The sequence below is a fragment of the Erpetoichthys calabaricus genome, chromosome 10, assembly GCF_900747795.2.
Source record: "Erpetoichthys calabaricus chromosome 10, fErpCal1.3, whole genome shotgun sequence".
Classification (NCBI taxonomy): domain Eukaryota; kingdom Metazoa; phylum Chordata; class Cladistia; order Polypteriformes; family Polypteridae; genus Erpetoichthys; species Erpetoichthys calabaricus.
The window spans coordinates 117,621,215-117,640,194 of record NC_041403.2 but is presented as its reverse complement, the minus strand read 5'-3'; the positions used below and the strand labels follow the sequence as shown (position 1 = coordinate 117,640,194).

Genomic DNA, 18,980 nt, shown 5'->3' with positions numbered 1-18,980 from the left:
TGCCATTATAAATAGTTAAATATCACAGGTCTACCCTAATTTTAATAACTTTGTGACAGGATGGAAGCCTTTTTAAAATTTCAGTTGAGTTTTTCTTGTCTCAACATGGTTACATGGGTCATACTGACTGGCAACCTTGGCACACTGTAATCTGATGAAAGAGATTTATGTGATATTTAACTGGAACAAACAAAAGAAAAGAAAAGAGCTTTATGGTATCTGGGATGGGCTCCAGCTTCCCTGTGACTCTGTCTCTGCTCAGAATAAAGTGGGTTTAGAAACTGGATGGGTGCATGGATAAATGCACAAATAAATACAGTAAATGAAATGAAAATAAATAAAAGTAGTCAAATGTAACACTAAATAAATAATAATAACATGAAATGCAAGTATAAATAAATAAATGGGTAAGGAAATATGCCTCTTGTTCCTTATGCCTTTATGTCAGTCAGTCATTTTCAAACTCGCTTAGTCCTGAACTTGGTCACGGGAGTCTGCCGGAGCCCATTCTAACCAACATAGGTTGCCAGTCTATCTGCCTTTGTGGCATATGCGCAGTAACAAAACTCGATTGTTTCTTCCTCAATAGCAAATGCCTTATGAGTCCAGTGATGTATTTTTGAAAGTTTGTTTACACCTGAGAATTGTACTTATAATTTTAAGAAGCAAGTGTATTTTTTAGTAGCGAGCGTAATTTTCAGAAGCAAGCATAACTTTCAGAAGCACAAGCGTAATTGACATGCGTGAAATGTAAATTTGACTTAAATTATTACGAGTTGTTTTTGACAGCGATCCTACTCCATAGATTCAGCTGTGATCCGGTTTTAAATTGAGAAGCTATATTTTAGTAGTGTTCCAAAATATTACCAAAAATGAAAGACTTTTTTTGTTAATTATTCACTTTGACTTTTTAAGATGTACTGGAAATAGGTCAGAGTCAGTGCAAACTAATCATGTATTTGTTTATCTGTTTTGTATATTCGGTTCTTAATTGTGTTTACATACTGTGAGAAGAAGAGACAAGAGACATGGCAAGGTTTGGGGCAGCCATCCGTATAATTCAGTGTCCTGGCTGCAAAAGTAAATGATTCTATTGTTGAGTCAAGTTTATAAGACAGAGTCCAAAACAGAACTGACTTCCAAGGAAAAGGTGTGAGGCTTTATAGGAAGTTTGGGTGAAGTGATGTCGTCCTCGGGGCCGGGACCAGAAGTGATGTCGTCCTCGGGGCCGGGACCGGAAGTGATGTGTCCTGAGTTGAGGCGGTGGCTCCTGGTGGGATTTCCCGGGAAAGACCTGCAGGGAACTCAGAAAGAGCATTAGTGCACCCCGCCACCCCCCTGGGCAGACATATTATCATTCATCTCTAAGCCCTTCAGCTGCCTCCTATGCACACGTGTGTGACAAGACTTCCCCCTCAGCCCAGACCCGTCGGGTCGGGCGTCCTGCACTGAGAGGTCGTGAGCCCGGGAGAGGGCATCAGCGTTGGCATGAAGAGACCCCTGGCGATGAACGAGCGAAAACTTGTATTTCTGCAGGTCAAGAAACCACCTGGTGACTCGCGGACTCGACTCCCTGTGCAGGGCCATCCACTTCAGAGGTGCATGATCCGTCACCAGAGTGAACACCCGACCCAAGAGGTAGTACCACAGCTGCGTAACCGCCCATTTAATCTCCGAGCTTCCTTCTCCACCGCTGCATACCTGGTCCAACAGTTTCCGGCTTAGGTACATTACGGGGTGTTCAACACCGTCAACGCTTTGGCTCAACACGGCTCCCAAGCCTGTGTCTGAAGCGTCTGTCTGGAGGACAAATGGAAGAGAAAAGTTAGAGGCGATTAATATAGGTGCTGAAGTCAGAGCCTTTTTTAAGTCACTGAATGCAGTCCCCGCTTTGTCAGACCATACCACTAGGTTGGGAGCTCTTTTCTTCGTCAAGTCGGTCAAGGGGGCTGCTCTCTCGGAGAAGCGAGGCACAAACCGGCGGTAGTACCCGGCCAAACCGAGAAAGGATCGGACTTGCCGCTTGGTTTGCGGACGGGGCCATGTCAGTATGGCATTTAGTTTGGAACACTGTGGCCTCACAGTACCCCGGCCCACCAGGTAGCCCAAATACTTGGCTTCTCTCAACCCGAAGAAAACATTTATTGGGATTGATTCAAAGCCTGGCCTCTCCTAGTGCCCGCAATACCGCTGTGACCTGCTGTATGTGCGTCTTCCATGTGCTGGAATAGATGATGACGTCATCCAGGTAGGCAGCACAATACGAGTTATGGGGTCGGAGCACTTTGTCCACCAGACGCTGGAAAGTTGCAAGGGCCCTCTGTGTAACCCGAATGGAAGGACACGATACTGCCAATGTCCGCTAGGAGTGCTAAACGTGGTTTTTTCCTTCGTGGACTATGTTAAAGGAACCTGCCAGTACCTCTTCGTCATGTCAAGTGTGTTCAGGAATTTAGCTGGTCTTAGCCTCTCGAGGAGGTCGTCCACGCGAGGCATGGGATAAGCATCAAATCGGGAAACCTGATTAAGCCAACGGAAGTCATTGCAAAACCTCCAACTGCCGTCTGGCTTAGCAATCAAGACGATGGGACTGGACCAGGGACTAAAACTCTCCTCAATCATTCTTAGTTCCAGCATTTGCTTGATTTCCAGTTCCACCTCAGCTTTCTTTGCCTCTGGGAGTCTATAGGGCCTCTCTCGGACGATCACCCCTGAGTCAGTCAATATGTCACACGCAACCAGAGAGGTCCGGCCGGGTTGTTCACTCACCACCTCTGGGACAGAGCGGGTAGCTGCTTCCAGCTCCTGCCTCTGCTGGGGAGATAACTGCTCGCTGAAATTAAGGGAACAAGTTTGAGCGAAGAGTGAGCAGGGCTGACCGGAGGAGGGATCGGGGTCCCTCTCCTTCCACGGTTTCAGCAGGTTCACATGATACACCCGCTCACTTGGTCGACGATTGGGTTGTTTCACCAAATAGTCCACCAAACCCTTCCTCTCCTTAATTTCATAAGGGCCCAGCCAATGAGCGAGCAATTTGGAGTGAGAAGTGGGCACCAACACCATGACGCGATCCCCGGGACGGAACTCCCAGAGAGTCATGCCAAGGTCATAAAGGAGGGCCTGTGCTGCTTGCGCCTCGTCCATATGACTCTTCAGAATGGGTCTAATTGTATCAAATCTATCGCGCAACTGGGCGATATGTTCCAGAATATTTGTCGAGGGAAGAGCCTCTCCTTCCCAGCCCTCTTTTAAGATATCTAATATACCCGGGGGCTGTCGTCCGTATAACAACTCAAACGGTGAGAAGCCCGTAGAGGCTTGAGGGACCTCCCGGTAGGCAAAGAGGACGAGGGGGAGGAGTTGATCCCAGTTCCTCCCATCCTCACTGACCACCTTACGAAGCATCTGCTTGAGAGTCTGATTGAATCTCTCCACTAACCCATCGGTTTGAGGATGATACACCGCGGTTTTTAAATACTTTACCTTCAGTAACTTGGCAGTCTCCTTGAACGTTTCCGAGGTAAAAGGTGTCCCTTAGTCCATTAGGACTTCTCTAGGGACGCCAACACGCGCAAAGACTCCTACTAGTTCCCGTGCAATTATTTTGGAAGTAGCCGAGCGCAAGGGAACGGCCTCAGGTTATCGGGTCGCATAATCCACGAGGACGAGTATATATTTATGACCTCGGGCTGAGGGTTCCAAGGGTCCTACTATGTCGACCCCAATCCGGTCAAAAGGGACGTCAATCAGGGGAAGGGGGACAAGAGGAGCGTGGTCCCTCCTAGGAATTTGCCACGGTTGACACTCCAGACAGGAAATGCAAAAACGGTGAACTTCCTCATTAATCCCCGGCCAAAAAAAACAGAGCTTGATTCGCTCTAGTGTTTTGTCAGAGCCAAGATGGCCCCCAAGAAGGTGGGAGTGTGCTAACTCGCAGACCTGCTGCTGGTAGGTTCGAGGGACTAACAGCAACTTCCGCTCCTTCCCCTCATGCTCCGCGACCCAATATAACAAGTCATTTTCAATGATGAAGCGAGGTCCCTGTGGCAAGGGCTGATGCGTGCGTTGGCCGTTAACGAGGACCACTGCATTCTTTGCATGTTTCAGAGAGTCGTCATTCCATTGTTCTCTTTTGAAAGAAGCCGGCGTTGCTCTACACTGAAAGTGCAACTCAGAGAGTGGGTCCGGTCTGACCTCAATGGGCGGAGATTCCTCCCGAGCTGCCGGGGTGCTGGTAGATGACGTAGCAGCCCTCGACGGTCCAGGAGTCTCTGCGTCACTCTCTTGGCCTTCCGTCCCACTCCCTGTCGGCTGATTACACGGCGTGGAGGCAGCTTGAGACGAGTTTTTCTCACCTATAACTAGGCCCAAAACTTTTCCGGGAATACTCACTAGTCTACCGCTGTTACTTTCAGACCAGTCCCGCCCTAGGATTACTGGAAACGGAGGATCCGGAAGAACCGCCACGGTGAGTCTTTTAAGGGTTCCTTCCAGACATACGTAATACCGGGCGGATTTATACACGCGAACATCTCCATGTATACATCTAATACTGGTCTTTCTTTTAACCCACTGTTGCTGTAAAACATAACGGCGAGCAACAACAGACACGTTACTGCCGGAGTCAAACAAGGCCGTCACTTTATATCCATTAATGAGTAGCTCCCCAGTATGGTTATCTGCCAGAGGGTTGCTAAGGGCACACAAACAACACTGCCGCATCCCACTGCAGTCCACCTCGTTCCTAGACAGGTCGCAGGCCAGGCGGTCCGGCGACTTCGGAACAGGCTCCGGAGTGAGTGGGAGGGACGTCCTAAGTGGGACGTAGTCCCCAGGGATTCTACTAAGGGGCCGTTCTGCCCCCCCCAAGGTTTCAAGGCCGGACGTGGGGTCTTTAGGAGTTGTAACAGCTCCTGCATCGAATGGAAGTCATCCCAGGCCGCTGGGCAAAGTCCGGGGGTAGATGCTGCAGCAGCAAAAAACAGGCAACCTGCTGCACAATTTGTAGTGGGGTCCTTTCAAATGGCCATAGCCACAGACCCACCTGCTGCCAGAGAGCCATAGCTTGCTCTGGGAGTGCTCTTTTTGGGTTAAACTCCCAGGTCTGCAATTCCTTCACCTGCTGGCCTGGGGAAAGCCCATCTGTATCAGGGATCTTGGTCCCAATGGGCGGTTCAGCTCTCCCACCCCGGAGAACATAATGAGCCCCTTTTGCGTCCTCCCCAGAAACCAGCCCACGCCTGTTGGTCCCTTCTACACTCTCCACCAGATAGGGCTTCAGCCCAGGGTTGCCCTTGTGGAACGGAGCCTGCACCGGGTCCTTCCTGACCCCCCGACGCACTCCCCGCCCAAAAACTCGGCCCCGGTACTTTCCTACCTGGTTTGTTTTAGGGCCCTGTCCCGGGTTCTTCAGGGACAGCATCCTGCCGACTATGCCACTGTGAGAAGAAGAGACAAGAGACATGGCAAGGTTTGGGGCAGCCACCCGTATAATTCAGTGTCCTGGCTGCAAAAGTAAATGATTCTTTTGTTGAGTCAAGTTTATAAGACAGAGTCCAAAACAGAACTGACTCCCAGGGAAAAGGTGTGAGGCTTTATAGGAAGTTTGGGGGAAGTGATGTCGTCCTCAGGGCTGGGGCCGGAAGTGATGTCATCCTCGGGACCGGGACCGGAAGTGATGTGTCCCGAGTTGAGGCGGTGGCTCCTGGTGGGATTTCCCGGGAAAGGCCTGCAGGGAACTCAGAAGGAGCATTAGTGCACCCCGCCACCCCCCTGGGCAGACGTATTATCATTCATCTCTAAGCCCTTCAGCTGCCTCCTATGCACACGTGTGTGACAATACAAGTACTTCTGTAATTATACATAGTTACAGTGATGCAAGCCAATGACGTAACAGCTGTTTAACTTCCAAAATATCTCTGTATATACCTTTAATGTATAGCTATTTTATATTTATGTTTATCACTTATTTTTTAAGCTCATAATTTAGTATTATTCTTGTTCATTGTTCAGTCGGCATATGGTTTTCCTGTTTGTTTGAAAGCAAAACCTAGTTAGTTTTTTACAGTCTAGTTTCTTTCTGCATGGATGTCATATCTTTGCTGTGTTTTTGAGTTATGCTTCTGCTAGTGCATTAGAGTAAATGTAAACACATTGTTCTTTTTTAACCTTTATATTATTTTCAGTGATTGTATTTATTCATTAAATGCCATTTCTGATTTTTTAATAAATATTAATTTTAATATACATGGTCAGAAATGTAATCTAAGATGTTACATGTATGCTTTTTTGTGCATGTAGTATTAAAAAACACAAATAGTTAAAAGGTTATATGAGTACAATGAAGAAAATTTTAAAGCAAACATCTTTTATACATTTTGAAGCCAAGTGTATTTGTATGTTTCCTTTGTTAAATGGAGACCAGGGGCCTCATGTATAAACGGTGCCTATGCACAGAAATGTTGCGTACAAACGTTTCCACGCTCAAATCGCGATGTATAAAACCTAAACTTGGCGTAAAGCCACGCACATTTCCACGGTACCTCATACCTTGGTGTACGCAATTTCTCTGCTCGGTTTTGCAGACTGGCGGCACCCAGCATCAAAGCACTGCTACTGTTCCTGTGTGGTCACCCTTTCTTTCTTAGACCCACATTCCTGACGCGGCTTTATAAATACACTGAAATTAACTGCATATTGTTTATTAGTGTAATGCATCTGATTGTAATTAACCTGTAGCAATATAATGGTCCAGGGAATAGCCATAGTATTCCAAATACCATAACTGCTTTAGTGTTGTTACACTCACTTCATCTTCTTCTTCTTTCAGCTGCTCCCGTTAAGGGTTGCCACAGTGGATCATCTTTTTCCATATTACTCTCACTGCACCACTCAGAGTATTTATATCACTGTATCTGAGTGGGGAATCACGGCAGCAGCTGATCGGAAAGAGAATGATCGGTATACAGTTTCAAGCACACACTACCTCAACCACGGCAAAATGCGTCAAAGCCATTCCTGTACGGACCTCGCGTTTCAGAAACAGTTTCATCCCAAGAACTATAAACGCACTCAATCAGTCCATCAAGTGCTCCTTGTAGAACTGTTTGTACTTATAAGTACAATTACCGGTACCCCACTGTAAACTTGCACTACAGTTATAATATTGCACAACCTGCGCCACTTTATAAAGTGCATATGATGACGATATAATTTTTAAGATGAAGTGCAGCAAAATATGTTGCTTATAGTATACAGATAAAACTTTAACTTTATTTAAATAATCTGTATTGTTAATAATTAAACATGTGAGGACACGGTGCCGCAGCGCTAGCGAGCCGCTGGTGCTCTGTTCACGGATAGCTCCTGCCTTGCGCTGTATTATTGCTGGTGCTGACGCGACACTGGAAGGATAGACTGATAGAATAATTAAACATGTACTATGAAGATATTTCAGTGTTCTTTAAAAGTTTTGAAGAATCGGCATTCTAAGCTTACAGATGGCTTAACGTCTATTATAGAGCTGATTGTGTGGCGATTGGGTATTTGGAGAAAGAAAAGTAAGGACAGGAATTGGAGGTTAGTACGTTTGAAAGAGACAGTACTTCTGTAATAAATTATTTCATTGAAGGTCGCACATGGCGCAGCAAGCCTCTTGCATGAGACTTGAACAAGCACTGCGCCACCGTGTTCCCATCTTTAATAACATGCATTCATTCCTGTCATCATGAAAAAGATTTCACGTATACATCTCAGTATTTTAATTATTCAGAGAGCTGTAATATCATGAATGCAATGGATTCTGTGTCCTGTCGGAGAAAGAGAAACAACGGAAGCACGTAGTGATTCACATACATAGAGCACATAGAAGATCAAATACAGAACAAAGCATTTAACGTGCTACTTGAGAAACTAGTAAAATAAACGATTTTAAGATGAAGTTTATGATGTTCTACTTTAATGACAAAATAAACTATGTGATTAAAGTGGAAATTTCGAGATTAAAGTTGACATTTTGTGCTTTTTTCCCACTCTGTGCCTATTTTGTTTTCTCTGTACCCTAATAAGCTTTCATATGACACTCAGACGGTGGGCTACGAGTCGCCTTTTCATGCCGACTTTGATATGTGACTTCTTTTTTATTTCGGGCACTGTGCGACTTTGTGATCTTGAGCTTTCGAGTTTCTCCAACACTATGTCACTCGATCAACTTCCTTTTGTTGATTATACCACTGTTTCAACCAACAAATAGTAAGTTTTTCCTTTGCCTCCACTAGGTATTCGCTGAAATTCTTATATTTTCCCCCGTGCTTTTCCAAGTGTCTTTTCACAGAAGGCTATTTATATCGATTTGCATATTCAAAGAGGCGTAATTCTGGGAGGAGTTGGGGCGGGACAGAAGGCGCGTGCACGTGCGTTACTTTTCACGCTGATCGGGATTTATGTAGTGGAAGAACGTGAAAGTTTGCTTGCGCACAGATTCCTGCATCTGGATTTTTCTGTGCGTACGCACATTCCCGCTTTTGTGCTTGCGCCATGTTATAGTGTGAGTTCTACGCATGGCGTTATACATGAGGCCCCTGGAGAGTAATTAATGTCACCATAGGTTGATGGTGTACAAAACCATTTGGTATGAACTGGTGAATCAATACCTGCATTATAGGAACACCTAATAAAAAATTTTTCATTGCACTTTTCCTGTAATTCTATTAGTATAACCAGCTAACCATCTTCTGACCTTGCTCTTCCAGGTAGCACTGGCTTCACCAAGCCTAGATGTGATGCCAATCCATCCATGAGCAAATATTTGCACACACCTTTTCTTACTTAAATTGGGTGAATTTAGAGTTGCTTTTAAAGTGTTGTACATATCTTTTTGACATCTGAGCAAGTGGAAATACTTGGTGAAAACAAACGCCATTATGCCACCTCCAGTTTAATTGGTGCTTTGCTACAATACTCAGTAATTTGTGTAGGTTTCTTCAACAGATTGTTTTTTCATTCTGTGTCAAGTCTCCATCGGTGAATGGATGGAAGATGTCCATGGAAATATCAGGTTGCTGCTGGAAGTGTTTTATGCCTGCGGTGTCCATGACTCATGGCCAATATAGTAATTAGGACAGATGAACTTATCAGTAACCATCTATTAGATTGTCCTGTAATCCCTAGTATTATCTGTTGGAATCCATTACACTATTTGATCTGATTAAGTTCCCAACTTGCCTAATCATTTTCAGCTACATCTGAATCAGTAATTGAGCTCAGATATCTCATATCAGAAACAAGTGTGTGTTCAAATATGGGTAAAATGCTGTTGGCTACATACACTGAACTCTACTGCTGTTTTAACTCTCAAGTGTTAACTAAAGTTGACAAATTAACTTTATTTAACTACTTTAAGTTATGGCATTGTTGTTAAAAAGTGTTAACATGCTGAAAACCGTTTGTTTCTCAATACCAGCAAAATGCCTTTGTTGTTTAATTAAAAAATATGTGACCACCCAGAATATTCTTAAACTGTTCATTTGACAGTGTAACCTTATCATGCACCTTTTCAGAAGCTTGTCACTGCATATTTCCTAGAAAAAGACTGTTGACTTTAGGTTAAAATAACTGTCTAGACTTAATAAATTATCTACCACTCAATATTGTAACCCTGCTTATAAATCAAAGGATATATCAGATCATTGTTTTATCTAACTTATAGCATAATTGAAGTAAAGTCCAATGAAAAAGACCCTGTAGATTATTGTTATTTTCTCTTGCACACTGTCCCAGGAACTTGACTATGAATTTCTAGATCAATGCTGCAAACAAAGCCCAAGTAACAATTCTGGGAAATGTAGCGGTGTAACTATACAGTTCAGAATGTAGCTCACTAAAAATTAACCACACAAAACACCTACACATAACACATAAGGTGTTGATGTAAGTGAACAAATCATAGCAGACTAATGTAATGGCACAAAGATGTCTACAGCTTATTTAAGTTTGTTTTGCAAAGTCAGTTGTTTGAAAATTGCCTGAAAATTAGACAAAATGAGGGTGGCACACTCCAGTCTTTGTAGAGGCAGAAACTGCCCAGTCACCACTGCATAGCTCCTGCAGAGTTACAAGTGTGTTTAGTTGGCAGTGAAACAGCAGCTTGCTGCTTTATGTTTGGGCCTGATCGTATTTTCACTTTCCTGTCCACATTGTTGTGTAGATAACCAATACATTTTACAAACTGACTACATTATGTTAAGAAAATACAATAAATACATCATTTGACTTTACCATAGGCGGCATGGTGGCGCAGTGGGTAGCGCTGCTGCCTCGCAGTTGGGAGACCTGGGGACCTGGGTTCGCTTCCCGCGTCCTCCCTGCGTGGAGTTTGCATGTTCTCCCCGTGTCTGCGTGGGTTTCCTCTGGGTGCTGTTGTCTGCATACAATTTAGCATTAGTTAGTATATCAATACATGGTCCAACATTGCTTAAGGGCAGTATGATTTCACCTCAAATGGAAGCATAAAAAAGACCTAACAGCTGAAACCAAACTTTTGCAAATGCCAAATTTACTTTTTTTTATATGTTTTTATTACATAAAATAAATCACAACTGTGCACTAACATTTTCATAAAAAATACCATTGTTTTAGTTTACTATTTTGTTTACTTTAAATATCAACAGAACATGTAATGTGTCCAGTGTTGTCCAAACATTTACAAATAACAATAACATTAAAAATACACACTATGCATCAATGCATTTTTAGACTGACATGCGTTGTCAGCTTTTTATTTTTATAGTGTATTATAACTTATGCCTTTTTTGAATAATGTGTGTCAATGTATGAAATATAGACTTAGTGATAGGAGCAATTTCTTTGTATTACTGACCAATGCCAGATGTGTGTGAAAAAAAGTATAATATAACATGGTAATTAATTAATATGCTTTGTTTCTGGCTCGCAGGATGATGAGCGAAGTGAACAAGTCAGTGATGTACGCTCCCAGCTGAAGTTCTTTGAGCAGCTTGACCATCTGGAAAAGCAAAGAAAAGAAGAGCAGGAAAGAGAGATTTTGTTGAAAGCTGCAAAGGTAGGTTTTTTGGGTTTTTTTCCCCTGAGACATCTGTAGCTCTTTCCTGACTGCTGTGTTCCTGCTCTGTCACATCACATTCTGGCTCTTCCAGTTTTCTTGGATACAAAGTCTGACTGAATAAATACTTTTTAAAATATGAAAAGAGGAGAAGAGTGGACAAAATGTGTGTATTTCAACTACTGCCAGAGTGATGCTTCACTTTTATGCACATATTTTTTTAAATATGGTTTCACTAATGAAAATGTGTGCTTTCAAAATAGATCCTAAATCCTACTGCAGTGGCCAACATAATACTGCTTCAAAATATAGAGCAAAATTCCGATATCATGCCATATTATGAATTATGTACGCCACTGTTTTAAAATAATCCATTTTAGATGACTGGATCTTACATTGAATTTGGCTTGTGTGATACGTATTCCTGTGCTAAATACACTGAAGCAATAATTACACATGGTTTTCAAGTTCTAAAACAATGCAACGTGGCATATCTCAAGAAATACACCAAAACAGAGGTGGGGTTTTACATTGTAAAGAACATTTCACAATTGGATTTTAAGTGTAGATTCAGTTAAAAAACATTTCCATCAAGTGAGCATCACATTTGTACAAATCAAATATATGATTTATGCATTGTTTTCCAAACTAAAGTGGTAGAAAATTGTAATTTTCTTCAAAAATGTTACATGCAGATAGTTTTACTTGAGCTAAATGCTGTACTTATGGACACGCCTTTGAGCTGCTTGGGAAGGAAAAGGGTAACACATCATTCAGTGGTTATATATAAAACAGAAGCACTAAAGAATACAAATCTGTTTCAAAAAATAAAAAAATAAAAATTTCCACAAAAGCAATGAGATTTTTCAGTCTTTCAAGCTTGTATAGTTAGCTTAGCTATTTGTAAAGTTTCCACAGTATCTCATCCAGGTGTCTTTTAAGGGTTGTCAGGCTTTCTGCTTCAACTACATATACAGGTGCTGGTCATAAAATTAGAATATCATGACAAAGTTGATTTATTTCAGTAATTCCATTCAAAAAGTGAAACTTGTATATTAGATTCATTCATTACACACAGACTGATGTATTTCAAATGTTTATTTCTTTTAATGTTGTTGATTATAACTGACAACTAATGAAAGTCCCAAATTCAGTATCTCGGAAAATTAGAGTATTGTGAAAAGGTTCGATATTGAAGACACCTGGTGCCACACTCTAATCAGCTAATTAACTCAAAACACCTGCAAAAGCCTTTAAATGGTCTCTCAGTCCAGTTCTGTAGGCTACACAATCATGGGGAGGACTGCTGACTTGACAGTTGTCCAAAAGACGACCATTGACACCTTGCACAAGGAGGGCAAGACACAAAAGGTCATTGCTAAAGAAGCTGGCTGTTCACAGAGCTCTGTGTCCAAGCACATTAATTGAGAGGTGAAGGGAAGGACAAGATGTGGTAGAAAAAAGTGTACAAGCAATATGGATAACCACACCCTGGAGAGGATTGTGAAACAAAACCCATTCAAAAATGTGGGGGAGATTCACAAAGAGTGGACTGCAGCTGGAGTCAGTGCTTCAAGAACCACCACGCACAGACGTATGCAAGACATGGGTTTCAGCTGTCACATTCCTTGTGTCAAGCCACTCTTGAACAAGAGACAGCATCAGAAGCGTCTCGCCTGGGCTAAAGACAAAAAGGACTGGACTGCTGCTGAGTGGTCCAAAGTTATGCTCTCTGATGAAAGTAAATTTTGCATTTCCTTTGGAAATCAAGGTCCCAGAGTCTGGAGGAAGAGAGGAGAGGCACAGAATCCACGTTGTGTGAGGTCCAGTGTAAAGTTTCCACAGTCAGTGATGGTTTGGGGTGCCATGTCATCTGCTGGTGTTGGTCCATTGTGTTTTCTGAGGTCCAAGGTCAATGAAGCCGTCTACCAGGAAGTTTTAGAGCACTTCATGCTTCCTGCTGCTGACGAACTTTATGGAGATGCAGATTTCATTTTCCAACAGGACCTGGCACCTGCACACAGTGCCAAAGCTACCAGTACCTGGTTTAAGGACCATGGTATCCCTGTTCTTGATTGGCCAGCAAACTCGCCTGACCTTAACCCCATAGAAAATCTATGGGGTATTGTGAAGAGGAAGGTGCAATACGCCAGACCCAACAATTCAGAAGAGCTGAAGGCCACTATCACAGCAACATGGGCTCTCATAACACCTGAGCAGTGCCACAGACTGATTGACTCCATGCCACGCCGCATTGCTGCAGTAATCCAGGCCAAAGGAGCCCCAACTAAATATTGAGTGCTCTACATGCTCATACTTTTCATGTTCATACCTTTCAGTTGGCCAACATTTCTAAAAATCCTTTTTTTGCATTGGTCTTAATTGATATTCTAATTTTCCAAGATACTGAATTTGGGACTTTCATTAGTTGTCAGTTATAATCATCAACATTAAAAGAAATAAACATTTGAAATACATCAGTCTGTGTGTAATGAATGGATCTAGTATACAAGTTTCACTTTTTGAATGGAATTACTGAAATAAATCAACTTTGTCATGATATTCTAATTTTATGACCAGCACCTGTATTGGTAATTTGTTTCACAGTCCCACATTCCTTTGTGTGAAAAAATACTTCCTGGCATCCGTCTTAGATGAATTTCCCATTTATTTTCCATTTATGATGTTCTTCTGTTATTATAATGGTTTTAAAATCACAGTTTTAAAGAGACTTTTTAATGTCAGAAGTGGTCATTTTAGCTACCTAAGCCAACCCATGCTTCTTATTTTGGCTGCTGATTTGACACTCTGTTTAAAAAAAGGCATAATAAAAAATACTGTAAATATTGAGAGTACTTGTGTAACATTTTTGCTGTAATTATAATGGGAGAAAACTGAGAAAGTGAGTTTAATTTATTCTCATATGTTATCCATTGACCATCTGCTGCTGCCCTTATCACTCAACTGTCATCCCACACTTCAAAGTCTCAGGTTGGGTCTTTCATAGCTAATCAATCATCCAACAGCTGAATTTTTAGGACTGCTAAAAAAAAAGGAATAGGAATTGATTAATTACAGTGTTTAATGTGCTTGAGCATTCATAGGCTATTTTGTCTAGATTTCCTGTGTACAGGGTGAGGCAGAAAGGACGGACGTTTTTTACAAAATCACAAAATTGTTAATTTTTTCTTACAAAGAAATTTATTGAAAGATTTGAGTTCATATTGAAATAGCATTTGACAAAATCAAGTATGGAAAACAACATCTCCCATGTGGTGTCCGTTATCACTGACGCATTTCTGAAGGCGTTCACGGAAGTTGGCCTCCACTCTTTTCAACATCGCTCTGTCGATTTGGGCGACTTCCACGCGAATGGCTTCCTTCAGTTCCTCCAATGTACGGGGCTTATGCTCGTATACATGTGCCTTGAGGTGACCCCCACAAGAAATAATCGCACATGGATAAGTCAGGGGACTGAGGAGGCCAATGAATGTCACCAAACCTGGAAATGAGGTGACCAGGAAAGAGAGGGCGAATAACATCCATTGATGCTCAAGCTGTGTGGGCTGTCGCCCCATCCTGTTGAAACCACACACGCCAGATGGGAATACGTTTTCGTTGTAATTCAGGTAAAAATAAGTTGTTTATCAACTCGATATAGTGGTCCTATACGATACGATTACTGAGGCCAAGTTCAGAAGAATGCTTCCAAGCAGATCAACTTGGACTGCGCAGCAGGGCTAGTCGTACGCTTTCCACATTTTCAGGGGTACGTGCCATTCGTGTAGCCCCCGGCGGTCTTTTGTTCATTAGTGTACCTCATGTACGAAGTGCTTTAACCCAACGTAGGATAGTGTTATGAGCGGGAACAGCTTTATTTCTGTGGATATTGAAATGGCAACGAAACTCACGCTGAGCTGCGGTAATAGATTGGTTGTTCTTGTCAAAACAGTCGTACGCAAAAACGCGGTGTTCTATCATCCACAGCTCCATGGCTTCAACTAAAAAGAAAATAAAAAAATGCTAAGACTTCACGAACCTAACGCCACCTAATGCACATCTGTCACTCCACCTAGTGATGAGTTCTAGCCATTTCAAACACGTCCGTCCTTTCTGCCTCACCCTGTATATTACTGGTAAAAACAAGCAGTGAAAAACTGTGTCCATTTGTACTTTATTGATTGTGTCACTTTGTGCAAATAAGGGAATCAATTTTTTATGATGGGATATATTTTCAAATATCACATTAGTTTGAAATAGGTCTGGGCGTATGGCAAAAAAATAAAAACTCAATTTTTTTTTTCTTATAGTCAATTCACAATTTATTTAAATCATTGAAATCACTTTCATCTATTCGTGAGGGAAAAAAAATGAAAAGGCTATCCACATCTTGCAAATTGAAAACACAACCATATCTTACCTAGAAAGTCTAAAACATACATAAACAAACATTTATTGTCAATGAGATTAGCTGCAAAATAAGAAAACATCCTTTTTGCAGACTTTTCTGTAGTTTTTTGTAATTTATTTTTACATTTGCTTCCCTCATTCTTCTTTTTCCCTGTGGCTTCCACAGGGTCTTTCACATCACTTAAAGGAACCTTTCCGGAAACTCTACAATTTTCTTTGCAACTTTTTCTTTTTGTGCTCCTTTCACTGCTCATCCCAGTATGTCCTTTGTACCTTAATTAAAAAAAAAAAATTTATGAATAAGAGTTTAGTTTTCAGAGCACACTAGCCAGCCTCTTCATCGTTGTGCTTCCCCTTCATGTTGGCACCATTGTCATATGATTGCCCTCTGTAATCATCAAATGCAATATTTAGTTCCTTAAGTTTGTCCAGGATAAGAGGAGACACAATTTTTCCTGTTGTCTCTGTTGCTGGAAGGAATCCCATGAAGTGATCCTGGGCACTTCCTTCAGTGTGACAGTCCTTACAATTAGTGTTGTTTGCTTCTCATGGCTAATACCAGGTGTGCAATCCAAAGTAATGGAGCAATATGTGGATTGCTTGATGTCACTTCACTATTGTTTTTCCAAGTTAGCTTAAGTGGGTGCTGGTGCCACTCTCAGTGTGTTCTATATGCTGTTTCATAAATGATGATCAGACTCGTCAAACAGTCAATGCAAAAAGCCTGTTGATAGTGAAAATGCAACAAATTTTACGTATATGAAGGAACAGTCATTTTTAATTTTTTTATGAGAAAGCTCTAGTTATTTTTTGTTTCTCATATGCAACAAGTCATCCCTCATGGAGATTTGCTGTTTATTTTTTGGTTAAATAATTTCCAAATCGGCTGTGTTTTGTGCAAAGTGAGACACTGTTTATTTTGTGGAAAATTCCATGGAAAATCCTTTCATGTGAATTACTTAACAAAATAATTTTATAGTCAGCAACAGCATATATGTAATTAATCTGTCCCAGCTGTCCCAAGTGTGTGTGCTTTATACTGTATTTTACTGCAGTATCTTCACTCAAATACATACGTAAACACATGCCACTAGATGTCATTCAGGTATCCCAGTTGAAAGTTCTTGCCCACCTGCCAACCCATGCTGAACAGATAAGTTACTTACAAAATGTCACTGCATAAGAGTGAACCCATTAAACACCTCCCACCTAAATGTAGCAATGTTTATTGTTCCACCCTCCTGTGACACCTTACTGGCAAAATACAAGCAAATGGCCTATGGAAAACAAAAAATAAACTTTCAATGAAGCTGGTGCAGGCCAAGCCCACCCACGACCCCAATATTCTAGGGGCCCTAGGTAATTGCCTAGGTTGCAAAAGCCACAGACTGGCTATGACTACAGGTCCCTAAATTAATTTGCCTATAGAGGAATCACTTTGTCCTAGTGCACTCTGGTTCCCTTCAAATGTCAGTTTTAGACAACCTGCTTGTTCCCAACCATAGCCTGCCCACCATTGCAGGGTAAGAAGGTGTTTTCTTCCTCTAGCTCCAAACAAGGCACACTCTACATCTTACTTAATCATGCTGTCTAATGGGATATATACTAGGGAGTGTGCCTTGTGCGATACATGTCGAAGCAGGGCGAAAAATATGTTGTGCTTTCTCACACTGGTTCCATTTGGCTGTTTCTGTTTTAAGCCCTGAAATAAACTGGATGTTCTACCACTTTTAACTGATATCATCTTTTTGCAAACTTTGCATTTAACATTAGTTTCTTCGACATCTAATGTTTCATATCCAAAACCATTCTCGGCAACCAACTTTGTAATTAGCTCCTTCGTAATAGAAGCACCACACGTTATATTCTTTGACTATACACAGGAGGACTAGCTGATCAAACTAAAGTGTTTGCTTGACTGTTTAATTGTACCATTTGTGAGTTCCACATTTGAACCTCACTTTAAAAAATTAATTTCAGTTAAATGATTTAATCAAAGAAATCATGCAGCCCTAGGATTACCGCTATAGTTTTTACCTGCGACTTTTAAACAACTGTGTATGAGTCATAAGCACTTTCTTGCTTTGCAATCACACCTTGAGGCAAAAAGTAAAATTTTGATAAATAATAAATAATATAATGCTTGTTTGGCAAATGCTGCCTCACGACACTATTCAGCACCTGTAACATTCCATGCCACAAACCATAACTGCTTATATTATTAAATATACCATTTTTAATCACCACCATTCTTTTGAACAGAATATTATACTTTTTGCTATGATTATTGAATCATTTGTTTATTATATGTTACTTATTTTCCGAGTTGGTTTTGACACAGATTGAGAAACTGGACACAAAAATTATTTAGAAGATGTGATTGTGTATGACTGTGGATTTTAGAGGGGTTGCGCTGCACACAGCCCATAAAAAGAACATTTTTCTAGTTCTCACTCTGTAAAATGACATTAGTGAAATGAGATTTAACAATAAACATTTATGTTCAATTATAAAACCTTTACCCACAATCTTCAAGAACACCATAGTAGTAAAAGCATAGGAGGATGTAAATGTACAAATTACAAAAGTGGTTTAAAAAATGATGTGTGTTTGCATGGACATACATTGTCTTCTTGTTTTGAAATTAGATATGTCAAAAGTGACGATAAAGGTTTTACATAAAATATGATGCCCATTCACTGAACAGATTTCGCAGAGCCTTCTGGGGTTAAGCATGCCTCTCATAGTGTGTACAGCATGTTGAATTCATTTTGCCAACAGTACTTACATAGCAAGACTTTCCTTGGTTCTTCTGCAACTGTAAGTTACTTATTGAGTGTTAACATGCATTTTAAAATACAGCAGATGAAGGAGTCCCAGTAACTACTCATTTCTTAATTTTATTATCAGTATTTACATTAGATTAAAGTAGACTAGATAAACTTTATTAATCCCATGGGAGAAATTCAGATTCATATTGCAGGAGAAACATAAAAAACAAGGATTCAGACTCACAGTACAGATAATACAGCCAATCAATAAATCAATCAGTCTTTAAGTAAATAAACAAATAAAAATAAGTTAACTGTTATTAATATATATATATATATATATATATATATATATACTGTATGTAATTACATTATATATTATTAATTAATAAACATATTTGCTTCTCCAACAGTTTTCTCTAACTTCTCATAGCTGTGGACTTGAAAAAACATAACTTTGCTCTTCTATAGGAAATGCTATTTGCTTGTCAGTTAACAGTTATGAAGGATTTTCTTAAATATTTCTTTTTCAATATCTCCACAGTAGAACTGCAGCATGGCTCAAAAAGTAAATAAATAAACATATTTGAGACCAGTTATACAGTAGATTCAGAAAGTATTCAAGACCCCATAATTTTCTGCATCCTTTATTGTGTTGCGTGTTTAATTTTTAATTAATACATTTGTCATTTTTTTCATATCAATCTACATTCAATAACCCA

At 40.9% G+C, this 18,980-nt stretch overlaps 1 protein-coding gene across 1 annotated transcript in view; it reads left to right on the top strand.

Moving 5' to 3' along the window:
* Nucleotides 1-18,980, top strand: part of taf4a (TAF4A RNA polymerase II, TATA box binding protein (TBP)-associated factor) — a 106,469-nt gene that overhangs the window by 74,686 nt on the left and 12,803 nt on the right. The window contains exon 13 of the mRNA XM_028811791.2: nt 10,952-11,077. Coding sequence (XP_028667624.2) covers nt 10,952-11,077 — 126 coding nt within the window. The remainder of the gene's footprint in view (nt 1-10,951; nt 11,078-18,980) is intronic.